The 16,480-nt window shown below is 37.0% G+C and overlaps 1 protein-coding gene across 1 annotated transcript in view; it reads right to left on the bottom strand.

Moving 5' to 3' along the window:
- LOC149025701 (serine protease SPPA, chloroplastic-like) overlaps window positions 1-14,929 on the bottom strand; it is a 47,000-nt gene extending 32,071 nt beyond the window's left edge. The window contains exons 1-7 of the mRNA XM_089145901.1: window positions 14,264-14,929; window positions 12,339-12,522; window positions 7,757-7,894; window positions 6,003-6,173; window positions 5,814-5,917; window positions 4,853-4,920; window positions 4,535-4,695 (exon numbers count right to left, since the gene is read on the bottom strand). Of these exons, the coding sequence (XP_089002027.1) occupies window positions 4,535-4,695; window positions 4,853-4,920; window positions 5,814-5,917; window positions 6,003-6,173; window positions 7,757-7,894; window positions 12,339-12,522; window positions 14,264-14,722 (1,285 nt within the window). The 5' untranslated portion in view covers window positions 14,723-14,929. The remainder of the gene's footprint in view (window positions 1-4,534; window positions 4,696-4,852; window positions 4,921-5,813; window positions 5,918-6,002; window positions 6,174-7,756; window positions 7,895-12,338; window positions 12,523-14,263) is intronic.
- Between the last annotated feature and the right edge of the window lie 1,551 nt (window positions 14,930-16,480).

Below are 16,480 nucleotides of genomic sequence, written 5' to 3'. Positions count from 1 at the left end.
TAATTTGCTTTGAAGTGTAGAGTTATATTGGTTAGGGAAAAGCATTGGGGATTCGAAATCCCAAAGATCTTCACATATTCATAGTTAACGTTTTTGCATTAATTAGTAGATTTAGTTTAAATTTAGTTTTGTTGAATTCAATCTTAGTGACAGCCTTTTAGTTTCCCATAGTTCGACCCCGTACTTTCTGCTTGCTAGATTAGTATAGGATTTTATTTTTAATTGGTTAGCGACACGATCAGGCACAACAGAGGGGCAAACAGAATGCCAATCTTTCCAAGACTGTTCCTACAGCACATATTATAGACATTGGTTAATCCTAAAAGGAGTTAGCTAATCTACGACATATTTTGCAGTCTTCTACTGCTCATGCAGCCTCTACTAATGCTTCTTCCACTACCCATTCAAACTCCTATCTTGCTACATTAGGTAAAACTTTTACAAGCTTTCAAGTTTCTTCTGTTTCTGCTCCATGGATCATCGATACTGGAGCCACAAATCATATGACAGATTTTGCATCTTTTTTTTTTTTACATTATTCCCCTACCTCAGGGAAAGATAAAGCGCATATTGTGATGGTTCTTATTCTTCCATTGCTAGAAAGGGGACCATTCAGCATTCTCCTTCACTTACTTTGTCATCAGTTTTGCAAGTTCTGTCATTTTCTACTAACCTTCTTTCTATTAGTCATCTCACAAATGACTTGAATTGTAAGGTGACCCCCCCTTCCTACTGTGTCTTCTAGGATCTAGTAACAAGGAAGGAGACTAGACGTGGTAAATTGGACAATGGACTACTTGCTAGAAACTATTTGAGGATCTCCATGTATTATGACTGCATCTCCACATCAAGTCAATTTGGCTTTGTCAGATCTTCATCAGTGGCATCATAGATTAGGTCACCCTCCTATAGGAACTTTAAAGAAAGTTTTCCAGATTTAGTTTCATCTTCTAATAAGGAAGAGCTTTTTGTGAAGCTTGCATTTTCACTAAGCAAACTCGTTCTAGTTATTTTCCTTCCATTAATAATAGAAGCTCCATTCCTTTTGTGTTGATTGATACTAATGTGTGGGGACCTTGCAAACGTGTGCTTATTACCGGCCATAGATAATTTGTCACTTTTACAGACTATCACCCTCATTTCACATGGGTATATCTTTTAAAATAAAAATAAAAAATGAAGTTCTCAAATGTTTTCGAGATTTTCATAACATGATTAGGACTTAATTCAATGCCACTGTGAAAATCCTTCTGAACAGTTGTATTGATACGGTTGCCCAAAACGAGGTGGCCAAAAGAAAGAACAAGCATCTATAGAGATAGCTCATTCTCTTATAATTGCCATGAATGTCCTAGACCATTACTGGAGTGATGCTATACTCACAGCTTTTTACCTTATGAATAGGATGCTCAGTCGAATACTTAACTTTAAGGGTCTAATTAGGTTTTCCAGGGGCCTCTTCATTCATCGTTCCCCTCAAGGTCTTTGGTTATGTGTGTTATGCCAGAAATACAGCCCACAAAAGTAAGTTGCCACCCTGCACTGCATCTTTTTGGGGTACTTTGCTACTCAAAAAGGTTACAAATGTTATCTTCTTCCTTCCAGGAGGACAATAGTGTCCATGGATGTCATTTTTAATGAGTCTAGTCCCTACTATACACCTCTCCAAGGGAAGAGTCCAAGAGGAGAGGTGTTCTTTCCAAATCTAGGCTTTCCTACCACACATATAGACTCACACACACCACTACAACAACACTTAGAAGCTCAGGAAGATATTCCTGACTAGGGGGAGACTTTGGCCAGCATACTTGAGGACTTTAATCCCCCCCCCCCTTTTTCTGAACCTTATGAGGATCCTAATCAGGGGGAGACCGCTCCTTTAAGGCACACAAATGAGGTATTCCAAAACAAAATTGACCAAAATAAGGACATATTGAGCTAGAGGAAGAATCACAATCAAAAAAAGTAAGTGGAGAAAGTTGACATGTTACCACTTTAGCCTTCTGGCTCCGAATCATATTGGATTGTTTCCCCTAAAGTATCTTCTTTTAATCTTCCTATTACTATTAGAAAATGAGTTAAGACTTGTACTCAACATCCCATAGCTAAGTATGTCTCATATGATTCTTTGTTTGACTACTACCGTGTTTTTGCATCCTTTTTGTCATCTGTATCTATCCCAAAGAGTTGGAAGGAAGCCTATGTTGATAAAAGATGGAAGGCAACAATGGTAGAGAAAATGCAGGCAATGAAAAAAAAATGATACTTGGGAGTTGTCTACGCTTCCTCCAGGTTGTAAGTGGAAGTTTGTGGTCAAACAGAATATCGATGGTTCGGTCAACAGGTTGAAGGCTAGACTAATTGCAAAGGTGTTCACCTAGACCTATAGGATTGATTATCAGGAAACTTTTGCCCTTGTTGCAAAACTAAACACCGTCGAGTCCTTTTGTCAATGGTCGTAAACCAAGATTAGGACTTGCATCAATTAGATGTAAACAATACCTTCTTACATGGAGAGTTAGAGGAAGAAGTCTACATGGAGATTCCACATGGCTTTTCTGATAGTAGAACAACAGGAAAAGTTTGTCGGTTGAAGGAGTAAATTTATGGGATGCAATCTCCTACATGTTGGTTTGGATGTCTACAGAAGGTTGTGACATTCATTGGCTATAAACATAGTAATGTTGATCATACACTATTTGTCAAGAAGTCAAGTGCCAAAACCACTCTTCTCATTATTTATATGGACGATATTGTCATTACTGGGAATGATGGCAAGGAAATACAGAGGCTAAAGGACTTTCTTGGCAAAGAATTTGAGATTCAAGATTTAGAAAAACTACATTACTTCCTAAGAATTGAGGTTGCCAGATCAAATAAAGGGATCTACTTATCCCAAAGGAAGTATATCCTAGACTTATTATCTAAAGTGGGAATATTGGGGTGTAAGGTAGTTGATACCCCGATCAAAGCAGGAGCTAAACTCAAGGAAAGAGAGGGAGAACTAGTGGATAAAGGAAGACATCAGAGGCTCGTAGGGAAGCTTATCTACTTATCCCACACCAGGCTTGACATTGCATTTGCCATAATCCTGGTAAGCCAGTTCATACATTAGCCACATTAGGCTCACCTGAAGGCTGTCACTAGGATACTTCAATATTTAAAGGCTACTCCTGGAAAAGGAATTCTTTTGTCACCTACAGATAGTCTGAAAGTGGAGGGATATACAAATGCAGATTGGGCTGGGTCTCCTAATAGAAAATCAATTTCAGGTTATTGTACCTTTGTTGGAGGTAATCTAGTGACTTGGAGGAGTAAGAAACAAAATGCGGTAGCCTTGTCCAGTACAAAGGCCAAATATAGAGATATGGTCCGAGGAGTATGTGAGCTACCATGACTGAAAGGTTTGTTAGAACTTAGAAGACATTAGAATCCAAGTTGCAAGCCCCATGATTTTGACAACAAGGCTGCTATCAATATAGCCAATAATCTTATGCAACATGATTGAACTAAACACATTGAGATTGACAAGTTTTCTGTCAAAGGCATGTTGGAATATAGGCTAATTTACATGCCTTTTGAGAGGTTTGGAGACCAAGTGGCTGATATTTTCACCAAGGTGTTGAAGGAAGGAGACTTTCTCCCTATTCTTGGCAAGTTGGGCTGACTAACATCTATGCCTCAACTTGAGGGGGAGTGTTGGTTGGTTCAGTTACTGTTATAATTTAGTCTCTTTATTTCAGTTTGCTATTTCTTATTCCCTCTGAGGGTAATTATGTAATATTGTATTTTTCACATCATTCTAAATAAAAGGCTTGAGATCACATTGATCATTCAAGCCATTCAGCCTAAATCAATTTTCTCAACAGACACATAAGGGTATACATGTCATGTCAAGTGCAAATTATATCCCACATCATCAGACTTCATATTCAGTTCCTAATAGACCGCTATTTTTTTTTTTTTTTTAATATACCAATGCATACAAGGTGTTATGGGAAACCTCAGGTTTATTAATGTTTTGGGAAAAGGAAAGGAAGTGTAACAGTTCTAAGTAGTGGTGTTGCATTGTGTATATCTGCCAATATACAGATACCGAGCTGATGCTGTATTGGCTGCATCACATGGACAGAAGGGAAAGAGATCAAAGTCCACTTGTCAAGGGAAATTAAGGGCTAATCCATCTGATACTATCAATGCCGATACGATACGATCTTGGATTTCTTAATTGGTGACAACAGTTCCGACACTGTGTCCTGAAACCATGGGGAGTGTACACATAATCTTGTTTAAGAATTTTAGCTATGTAAGATGGATGTTTGCAAATTGCAATAGCAATGTACATACAATTTCACATACTATTTTTTTTTTAAGCTTCTTGAAACAAAATGGTTAAGAAAAACATCTTTACATACTCTAATAACTAGTAAGATACGATATAGACGATTAAACTGGTTAAAATGGAAATATCCCAAGGACAGAAACTAGAAACAATTTTTCACTGCAGTTCATACGGTATATATTTAATGCTTACCTCTCACGCTGCGGATTTTGTCAATGAACTGCTCACCAATAATACCCGAACTATTAAATGGACTACGAACACGACTAATGCTTCCAGATGCTCTAATTACAGCTATTTTATCTTTTCCCCCTGACAAGCCAAGAGTCCATTTTCTGACTCCAGAATATTTCCTGCAGTTGACATGATAAGTAGTTGCAGAACAGATGTCACTTTAACACTCTGGGAGTTTCTAGCATGACAACTGCATTGGGTTTGAGAATTGCCCAGTTGAAAATAGGGACTCTACAGCATGGAATGAAAACAAAATGTTCAGAGAAAGGAGAGCACTTGTAATCAACTGTTGGGAGGTTTTTCTCCTTCTTGACACCCACTTTCTCTTTCAACATAGAGATAACCTGCATGGGATACAAATGAACCCAAACTCAGCTACCAGTTCAATCAAGAAAATGAGGCTCAAAATATTTAGTACAAAAAACTTTAGTATTGTGTCTTTAACCATTAGTTTCATGATTATTAACCACTTTAGTTGACACTTTATTACGAGATAAATAATTGTACAATGCTGGTAGGCATTCATGATCTGATGACGCAGCAGATATTTGTACGCAAGGAGAGCCAAAAGTGTGATCAAATAAACATAATTCTATGAGTACCATTAGAGGGATTAAATTGAATATAAAAGCAACTAATCCAAAATGTAATTTTTTTCCATTTCTTTGAACATGCTTGGGATCAGAAGCAAATATACTGGCATAAGTTTAAGGAAGAAGATTACAAATACTTGAAGCTTTTGCTGCCTCAGTGCCATCTCAAAACCAAGCCTCATGCAAGACCAAGATAAACGGAAAATGCAAATAAAGAGATCCCCTGGATTTTATATGTTTTTTTTATTTTTTTCATTTTAACCACTGCTCCATGAGCAGTAGAAGCCAATAAGGTTAACAACATTGAAATTGAAAACACTTGTGTTCCTTCTTCTGAGTTTACAAAGGAATAAAGAAAGAAGCTAAGATAAATAAAGAAGGACAACAGAAAAAATAACTTTGCTGACAAAACTGAAAAGAAAATTTATGTTCCGTAGTTTCTGCCAGGATCCCTTTTCTCCATAGAACATTCCAACCTATTCTGTAGCTTCCTAATTGCTAGCAGGCAGGAAGGGGTGGGGGGACAGCATAAGGAATAAGAAAATCGGTTTACTAATAATCTGAAGCATATGTCAAAACTGGGTAACTTGAAAGATGAAACCATCTTACACCCTCTCTTCTCATAGAAAAGAGCAATGTTTTACCTCATCATCATATTGTATGTCTGTGATCCAGCCTTCTTGTTTCAGCCTTTCTACTTGGTAGACTCCCTCATTGACGAAGTTCTCAATTTCTTCTCTGCTTTTTCCTGGAATCATGAGATACAGAAATGTCCACATCCAACCACAACATTTAATAAATTAAATTCAAACCACTATGTATGTAGACAGCACCTTTAGTCAAGGAAACTTTATCTAGCCAATTTCCATAAATGTTATCAAGCAATGCAGTCAACATCTCACAATTTTCTTGTGATATGTTTTTGCGTGTTAGTTGATCACCAGCACTTTTATATTTTCCAATCCGTTGAACTTGAGGCTCAATCCCTACTTTCTCAAAAACACCTGCAAACCATTTTGTGAGGCTATTACATTGCACAATAGTGAAGAAATTATGAGCAGACATCAAAACATGAAACAATATTGCATACAAAACATAGCAAAGCAACTAGTAGCTTTTCTCTATCAGAAAAGAAGTGTGAAAATAGCAGCATTGAAGATATTCCAGCAAGATAATGTAACATATAGTGGAGAGTCTGGTGAGGCTTAACTTAATTTTGTCCTTATTCTTTTAAATGAACCTGTTAATTTTTTAGGTACTGCATCTTTCATGCTTATTCTCCCATTATTTCCTCCTGTTTTCTATGGGGTATGATAATTCATCTAATAGACAGATTCGTAAGAGAGGTAAAATTGCCAGATTAAAGAATCTACCCATTCGGCATCACAGCAGAATCTTGTAAAACAGCAACAAAATCTTATCCCAACTAGATGGACCACCACCCTTCAATCAGCTTTAATGATGTCACAAGGTCTAAGCTGTTCTTATCCTCATCACTTCCTCTAGGGTCGTTTTGGATTGCCCCATACAGGAGCAACCAAAGACCTCCATTGAACATGGCCATGCTAGTTCTAACGATTTTCCCATTGATCATCAAGTATCGTGGCTATTCCCAAATCAGTTCTGATAGATCACTTTTTCCTTCACAACCCCCCCTAAAAAAATTAAAAAATCTAACAGACTATTCCTTACTTTATCCTTACAGGTTTTGTCACTCATTCATCTCAACGTCCTTATCTACAATATAATTATTTTATTTATAAGATGCTTCATAAGTCATAACAACCCAAAATTCCACCATACACCATAACAGGTCCTCTAACTGTCCTGTAAAATTTCCCTTCCAGTTATAAAGGAATAGATCATGCAGCACCCTAATGCACCTTCCTCCTCATCTATCCTATTTTAATTTTTTCTGAAATACCAACCTCTATATCACATGTTATTATTTGTGATTGAGCTTAAACATTGAAAATAATCACTTTGTAGAATCTACATCTCATCAATTTTCACCACCTCCATTCATCCTAGTGTAACTAAAGTTACACACCAAGTTTCACTGAAATTATGAAATTTCAACCAAAACTTGATAGAACCAAAGTACTGCACCCTGTTTCTTCCTGCATAATGCACATACAATGACATAAATGTAATGCAATGACATCAACCATTTTATAGGTTCATAAAGACAGCTTCTGGATTTAAATTGACAAATCCAGATGGCTATGATAAGTTGCTTAAAACCCAATTTGGAGGGGGGGATATCATGGTCATGACCAACATCAACCATTTTATAGGTTCATAAAGACAGCTACCAGATTTAAAAATTGACAAATCCAGATGGCTATGATAAGTTGCTTAAAACCCAGTTTGGAAGGGGGGGAATCATGGTCATGACCAAAGAATTTACAAATTTTATGGTGGATGGCCTAGAAAGAAGTATACAAGTAACATGTTTAATGCAACTTCACAGGTACTTGTCCATTATAGCATTAAGCATTTTCCAATCCTTTAAAATATTTGGGTTGCTCATTCACCATTGCACATGCAGCCTATAGGTATAGGACAGCTTGCAAAATAAACTTACCCCCGAGGAATGATGCTTGAACTGTCAAACCATACAAAGCAAAATAAGCACTAGGAGGAACATAAAGCTTTTCACAAGCACAAGCAAGGTAATACTCTTTCTCCCCGCAGGCTGGGACGTATGCCACGATGAACTTTCCTGGACAATACCATTAGACAAGACCATCTCAGTTATCATGACAAAAAAAAAACCCGACTGAATTGAGAAGATTAGAGATCATTTGGAAAGAAAAATTAGCTCGATGCATGCATTCAAAGAATATCACAAAACTCTAGGATGCAACGCAAATTTTTCTCCTGGTCTAACTGGGTTATTTTGAAATTGCAACTTTTCTTCTTTATTTGAGTTTTTTACATGCACCTAAAACCTAAAATAGATTCAGGTTTTAAATAAAAAAGCTTCGCTATCAACTTCCAAAATTAAAAATAATAGTAAAGCTCCACTCTGCTCCTGCAAATTGAATTTTTTCTTTTTTTTTTTTTTTTTTTTTTTTTTTTTTTTTGGGAGGGGGGGGAACTAAAAGGTGAAGGATCCTGAAAACTTCTCTTCCCTGGTTATACGCTTTTTTCTATTTTCGCCTTAAGAACCAATGTGAAATTAAGATCTTGAGCATGGATTCGGATGCTTTGTATTAGGATTATTATTAGATCAAATGGGCTAGTTTCATTGCTTGCTGCTTCATCAATCTTAAGCAGGGATGAGGAAGAATCTGCCTATATGCAATCGTTCTTCTCATGCTTCTAGAGGGAAGATTCCAGCAAGAGGAGAAGTGGGGAGTTAAGAAGTGGGCGTGATCAATGAGTCAGAAGCTTGTACGCCGGCTGGGCCAAACATTTTCCTGCGTGCTTGTTTTGAGAACGGAAGAAGATGGGTGAAGAGAGTATTTCTTCACCCATGTCATAAATATGAGATTTTAAAGGAACAGGGTTTAGGATTTAAGGGTATGGTAATTTCCCCTCAGCCGTTAACATCCAAGGGACGGTGTTAAGTTTTGTCGACCTCTTTGTAAGTTCTACAAAGTTGGGGAGGTGTCAGTAATTTCATTGCAAAACTAGGGGGTGCATGTAAAAGGCTCTTTTTTATTCTAAAAATAGGATTTAAGGTTTCCAAATTCCAACTATAGATAACATAATTATACAAACAAAATAATTGAAACAAAAGAAAATAGAATGCAGGAAGAAACAAATGAGAGCATAGTCGTGTTATATCAAATCCACCAAGTAAGGAAACAAAGTGAACAGTTAAGAGTTCTTATTTACAGGATGAAAATATATTACGTCTATAGATTAATACAAAACCAGTAAACCACATATTACTCCTCCCAAATATACACACACAATGCGATTGTAAGGATCTGATAATTGCATATCCATGAACAGACCTATGCAGATGATACAACTTACAAGTATGTACTCAGTGAGTTACTGCAACTGTTGGGGAACTGTTGAAAAAATTACTATTGTTTTTGGGTAAGTCAAACATATTCATGTTCAACAATGTAGTACTTTTTACATAGCCAGAAATGACGCTAAACCATCATGCAATCTACCAGACATTTAATGGCAAAAAAAGGCACAGCCAGATTCTTCAAGTAAACAAGTTTCCATCAATTAATAGTGATAAAAAATAGTCCTTCCCTTAATCACAGAAGTAAAAAATAAAAAAAAAGGTCCACATTTGTCATCTTCTGCCAGTAGTCATACATTTCTAAAAACACCCAAAAAGTAGTCAACACTTCTAGAAACTTAAATTTTCCCCATTGAAGAGGAGTAAAGGAAGAAAAGAAACTGAGGAGGAATTCCCGGAAACCATCATCATCAGTGGCTTCGCAGACTTGAGCCACTGGGAAATGAATTTGCAACAGGATCGGTAATATATGAACAAACAAACCTCCCCCACCCCAATTTATGGAAGCAAAAGTAGAAAAGATATGACTCAGGCAACCCACCTAAGCCTCAATCAGCATCTTAATGATCACCCTTGCAGGACAATGTACCAAACTGCAACAGATTCACACCATGGTGTACTATCTCTCACAGCAATTAAAGCATAACAACAACTTCATTCAACTATCCATCATTGCGGTCAGTAACCCCTGGTCTTTATTCATAATGGTGAAGTACTCCACTGCAAAAATAGCATCTCTCTATGTGTCCGCAGTGCTAAGCCTTCCGCAGGAAAAACATAAAAACAAAACGTATCTAGAAGAAAGATCCATTGCTTTACAAGATATAGAGACAAACTTATTTGGCAACTACAAGAATAGAAATGTACTAACTTAATTGCTACTGAGTTAATAACCAAGATTCAACTATAGGGATGAAAACTAAACCAAATCTTTAGCCAAAGAATATCCCAGAGTGATAGATCAACACATGATCTGCCAAGAGAGAACCCACCAGAACTTGTAGACAATACATAGGCTAATCTAATCATACCTAGATCCAGGACCAGAAATTGGATCTAACTTATAAGGTGACCAAAGACCAACTGCTGGCTATTCTATTCTTCCTTTTTCTATCACGATCTCCATCAATGCATATTGGCCAAAGATGAAAGATATATCCTAGGCACACCAAATGGTTAATGGTTGTGTATGGTAGGAAGATCAGTTGTAAGGGCCCATCATGTCCAAAGCAGACATGCTTATTAGTCAAAAGAAAAATCCTTAAGAATCCAGATATACTCAAAGAATACAGAACTGACCAGCAATTGATTTCCATCAAATGTCAAAATCAGGGACCCTAAAACTTGGCAAAATCACAAGAATTTGTTCAAGATTGTAGACCTAGTCACCATAATCATTTGAATTTAAGGACTCATAGGATCCATGTAGCCAACCCCATTTAGTTGGGATAAGGTTAAGATGGTCCTCGTTGTTTTATAAAGCAATCTATGTAGATCAAACCCAGAGACTAAACGGACTGACGCCCATATTTCAGATCCAGAAATCCAGTCAAAGTTAGAAACAAAAAACAAACAGACTACCCAAACCAGGACTCAAGTACACCTTGTTTGGTCTTACATTTTCCATACAAGATAAATTTCAAAAAATTTCCAAGGAATTTCTTGTAGATGGGCCAAGGGTATTAACAGAACTAATTTCAGAAGCAACTAAAGAATTGGATAGGCATATTGAGCTTTTTAATTAAGAATCCTAATTTGGATGATGCACTCATCTGTCATTAAGAACCCCTGTGAGCTTCTGGAAATCAACTTAGGCTCCTACAGGCACACCCATTCAGGAAAGCAAGAATTCAATTCGAAAGCTCAATATTATAATCCAATATGACATACAGGGGATTACAAGGTATATGTAAAACAAAAGATCTTATCCTAAGAGGGATAATAAGAGAAACTGAGCTGGGTAAGTACTCTTAGAAACTGTTAGAATAAGAGTTTAAGAACGAATGAGTGAAAAAATAAGGGCTTCATTGGAGGTACTTTTAGTTGCCTTGTTCGATTCTACTTTCTGTTCCCACTTTTCTATAAATATAGGACTGTGTTTTGAGGTCCTCATGAGTTAACATGAGACCTATTTGGCCATTAACAAACTCATCTTCTCTGTTCTTCTCTTTTCATCTGTTTTTGTTACTTGTTTACATGATACCAGAGCAATTACAAAGAATTTATCTTCTTTTGGCTTTAACTGAAAATTCTAATTTCCAACACGCATGCAACAACCCAGAACAATAGAAGTTATAGAACCACTACCTAATCAAACACCCTTCTAAGCTTTCCAGAAAGCAACTAGGCTTATATAGGAACCAAATGTAAGAAATAATGGAAGAGGACAACAACTCAATGCAAAAGCTTAAACACTCAATTCCAATATAACAAAATGTGGTCAGGAGGTCTTTGGATATGACTGCAGTCCTACGTGCTGGGAAGAAAATCAAATAGCAGCTAAATTCTTTTAGCCATCCTTAGATTCTATAAATTTCCTAGTTACAAAGAGCTCAGCTAACCATTCTCAATGTTTATTAACATACTTTAAGCAACTGACAAAGATATCCCTAACATAAAGCAAACCCCAAAAGAATATGGACTAGTAGCAGCCGGTCTTTCCAAGACCTCAATCTCTGCCTGGATGGTCTGCATGTTCCCTTGGTAAAACCATCAAAACAATCCTCATATAGAGAACTCTGGAATCTTCGTCTTTATAATTCCAAAATATATATCAACCATCACTTCAGTAAGATCCTTTTAGAATGTATCCTTTCGAGATCTCACACAAGGATGGATATTTTAGCGGCTGGGCTGATGCCTTCGCATCACAATTTCTTGAGTTTTTAAGCCTGCAACATGAATCCTGCATATACATGTCAAATACTGAACATGCCCACATTCTGGGATGCAAGTTTGGCCTGTCAAACCTGAGCCCACCCTGAGCTTGGCAGGGCTTTCAGTCTACAGGGGCACACCAGCACCAGAACTCCCAGCCTTAACTAGAGCATATGGATAAGAGCTGGACCTGGCTTCTCAAAAATCTAGCCCAATACATTTGAGAGAGGCAGAATTGCAATTTCAGAACCAGCAAATAAAGGTAGCTCTTTAACATTATGAAACACTAACAATTTACCTGATTTCTTAAACTCCAGTATATGCCTCCTTATCTCTTCAACTTTTCCCCACCCGCAGTTTAACCCTTCGATGTGAAGATATACACCAGAGATACGAGGATCGTATGCTGCTTTTACAAGATTTTCACAAACTTTTGGTAGAGATAGCCCTGAAGAGAAACGGCTCTTTAGCTGCTCAGATATCTGAAACAAAAAACAGGAAAAAGAAAGGTAAAGTTCAAAATTTAGGCTTAAGCATCGTAAATTATATATTTTATCAAGCACTTTAGCTGACTAGCAGTTTACTAATGTCAACCAAATAACTACAGTTTCTAACAGGGGAAAAACTAAGAAACCTTAAGCAGACGTCAGAAAAATCAAAGTCAAGCTCACATAGAAATAATAAGGTTAATTATTTACAGTGAACCATAAGTAACATATTTCTTTGGTAACAGAACTACAAGTATCATAGCATTGTTGAGAATCATCACCAATCAACAAACTCTAGCACTTTAAATGATTTCATGAACTAATCGGACCTCTGCAATGATTTTGATAAATTTGTACTTACGAATATGATTGTTTTCATAATTCATTGCTTTTATTCAATATGCAAAGTTGAGAATCGGTTCTACTTCTATCAGGTTGACACCACAGCCAGCACTCCAGATGCAAATGATCTGGAGTGCTGTTGAAACCAAATTGGTGGCCATGTATGTTGTATGTTGGAAATCATCTAGTTCATTGTCATACTTGAATGGCTTCTCAAAAATAATCATGCCATATAGTGGGGTAAAGGCTCTGTTTTCTGTTTTCCTGGGGAAGGGGTTACTTCCTAGTTATGCGATAACATTTTTTTTTCCTTTCAGCAAGTTGGTATAGAGGCAAATATTGTGCTTCAATATGGACAACTGACTTAAAAAGAGACAAATATCATCAATTTTAAGCAAGAAAAATAGAGGGGGGAGTGCATTTGGTAAATATAGTGTGATGGTTTTTCGTCCTTTCATAGAACCATCTTTGACTGGCCTAGAATAAAAAGAACGAAACCAATATTAGGAAATTGACAGATTACAGTTAATTGTTTCATTGTGCATACCGTTTTACATGATATGAACCAGTGCTGCAACCATCCCCACTGCCTCTCAAGGGCTGCAACACAAGAATACCACTACCACTCTACGAAATCCCTGATGTACCAATGATGAACTCCCTTCTTTTCAATGGGAAAGGGAACCAAAAGGAGTGATAATCATGTGAAATATAATGCTAACACCACTTCTTTTTGCAAGTCAGAATATCTATCAGTGAATGATGAAGTACCCCTGTTCTAAGAGACTCTAAAATATCAAGTGATTCTGCACACTGCAATAGGAATGAGTGACACGATCTCCGGGTGGGGGGGGGAAGGGGGGAAGGGGGGGAAAGGAATGAGTGGCACGTCTAACCAGCCTTGACCAACTTATAAAGTGAAAAAATGACCCATGCCCACTTAACTGGCAGTAACCCTAACCTGAGATATTAATGAAAGTGAGCAAGTCCCACTAAGATATCAATACCATGCCATTGTTTCTGTTATGAAGGTCTGCTTTATTGTTTTAGTCTCTAGACTTCGTACATTGCTAAACGATGGAATCAATTTAATATCTGCAAACTCAAATACGTTCTGCTTTATATGGATATCAGAAAAGGAAAAAAAAAAGAAAAAACCTACCTAAGAGATTTAGAATCAGTCTTAAATTTAAACCAGTTCTGAGTGTAGGTACGACTTTACGAGTCAAACTATGTAGTCCAGCTTCTTTTAGATCGTAATAAACAAGGAAAACCACATTCCAAAGTTTTCACAAATTGGAGGTTTAAATCTCCTTTTGACGTCGCCGACCTGACTATATGCATAATCAGAGAAATTTGCTTGACTGAAAGAAGAAAAAAAGGAAAAAATAACCTGTCCGCGCAATTTCATGGATAATACACTGCCCTTCCTGACACGTTCCCATGGGAAAGCAAAAAGCATCCGAAGCTTCACAATAAAGCTCTTCCATCCACTAATCTCCCTGAACTCAGATTCACCGCTAGGATAATCATCCTTGGACCCTATCCAGCTTCCATTATCCTCCGCAGACTTCGTTTCTGATTCACCAGAAGCTTCAGCATCCTTCTGACTATCTTCCTTAGTTTCAGATTTCGATTCAAAAGCTCGAACCGTAAAGTCCCTATGGTGAATGGATGAGGAGAAAGGTTGTAAAAAAACTCGCCTTCTCGAGAAGGCTACTTGCGGTTCAGAAGCAATAAGATGAGATGAAAATTGAGTACATTGAATCGGAAATGAAGAGTTCAACAATATCGCAGAGAAGCTACAGCGATGGAAAGCATTCAAATGCGAACTCCACAAAAGCTTCGACATCCCACTCTTTTCTATATCTTGCGAAAACTGGGAATACTTGTCAAGTCAAAAAGAACTCAACTGATATCGCAAATAGATGAGTTGATGACAGAGGTGGTTTTTTCTCCACGTTGTCCAAATCTGAGTATGTTATTCGTTATTTCATTATCTCTAATTTGGAGATTTACGCGCAAGGGCAAACCCTAACCTCGCCGGCTCGCCCTTCGCGCTCGGGCTGCCAAGCTTGGCGTTGTGACCCTTTTGCGCAATTGTAGGGTTAGGGTCGGTAGACCTTTAAAGGATAAAAAGGCGGGAAAAAATCTAGCCGCAATTTCTATACAAAACAAAAGATAAAAATAATAATTAAGAGAATAGTTTTTACTTTTTACATGTCAACCATTATTATGAAGGTGAAGCTCAGGTTTCTTTCCTATCATCCATCGATTTCATTCAAATGTCACCCACTTGTAATATTACAAGTTACGCAGAATAATAACTTTAATGCCCTTTGGATAGTTAAATCTCTATGTCCACTGTGGCGAATCGAAAATTTCTTTCTCGCCATTTTCTAGGATGACCTCATATTCAAGGTCTCAAATCCTCCAATGGAACTTTTATTTCAAAGGCCGGTAAGCAATCCCTTGAGCAATTGGATTGTATTCAAGGTTCTATAACTCAAAATGAGAAAAGTGTGAAGATTCCAATTTAAGAAAACTTAGATTGTCCAGGAACACCAGCATATTTAGAGTTAAACCTTATCGAATACTACTAATTGAAAAGCTTGAATTGTTTTTTAATAGGAGGACCTCACATTCAAGGTCTCAAATATTCCACGTGCACTTTTAACTTCAAAGGCAGGTTAGTAATTCCTTGAGTAACTATATTGTATTAAAGGTTCTAAAACCTTCTTTTTTATATTTTTCTTTTCGGTAAGAACAAATTTTATTGTAAGGGCAAAGATGGGAAAACAAAGTTACTAATAGACTGCAACCAAGGAATGGAAATAGGGCAAGAAGTCAAAACCATCATCAACTCGGCCCTCCGGGCTAGGTGAGCAATCATTCTATTGATCTGCCTAAAGATATGGGAGAAACAACACTTCTCAAGTCTAAGCCCAACATCTATAACATTCTTTATAATAGAGGCTACATCGAGGGGGTCTTGCTTAGATGTTGCATAATTAACGTGTAGCACCACATAAAGTATGGTAGAGATCAAAACTAGAGTCGAGATTTCACACAAGTGTAAAAAACAACTTTTGCAAAACAAACGGTTAAAACTGAAATCTCGACCTTCATTTCGATTTAAACCGTACGCCGCGTAATACTACGCATCACCCAAGCAATTTTCCTACATCAAGTTGGAGGGGAGACATTCAAGGTTCTAAACCCCAAATTGAGAAAAGTGTGAAGATTCCAATTTAAGAAAACCTAGATTTTCGGTATTAAGCAATTTAACTAACCAAATGGCATTAGGGTTATTTTACTTCCCACTTAACAAAATATTGATAAAAATAACCTAATTGTGACTAACTTGTAATATTGCAAGTGGATGTCATATAACTTTATTCATAACAGTATAAATCTTGAGATTTACCATCATAATAGTGGATGACATGTAAAAAAACTTTTAAAGGAAAAGTAATTCTCTTAACTCTCTAACTTAGTTTTTTTTTTTTTTCAATTAAAAAGACAAAATGATATTCTACATTTATCCCCCGTTGTAGCATCCAAAAATTACCAAAGACATACCATTAATATCCAAATATTTTTGGTTATC

This window comes from Hakea prostrata, chromosome 2, assembly GCF_041222555.1.
Source record: "Hakea prostrata isolate BN-2017 chromosome 2, UWA_Hpros_2, whole genome shotgun sequence".
NCBI classification, from domain to species: domain Eukaryota; kingdom Viridiplantae; phylum Streptophyta; class Magnoliopsida; order Proteales; family Proteaceae; genus Hakea; species Hakea prostrata.
The sequence above is the reverse complement of the archived record's forward strand: the minus strand, read 5'-3'. Positions and strand labels throughout refer to the sequence as shown.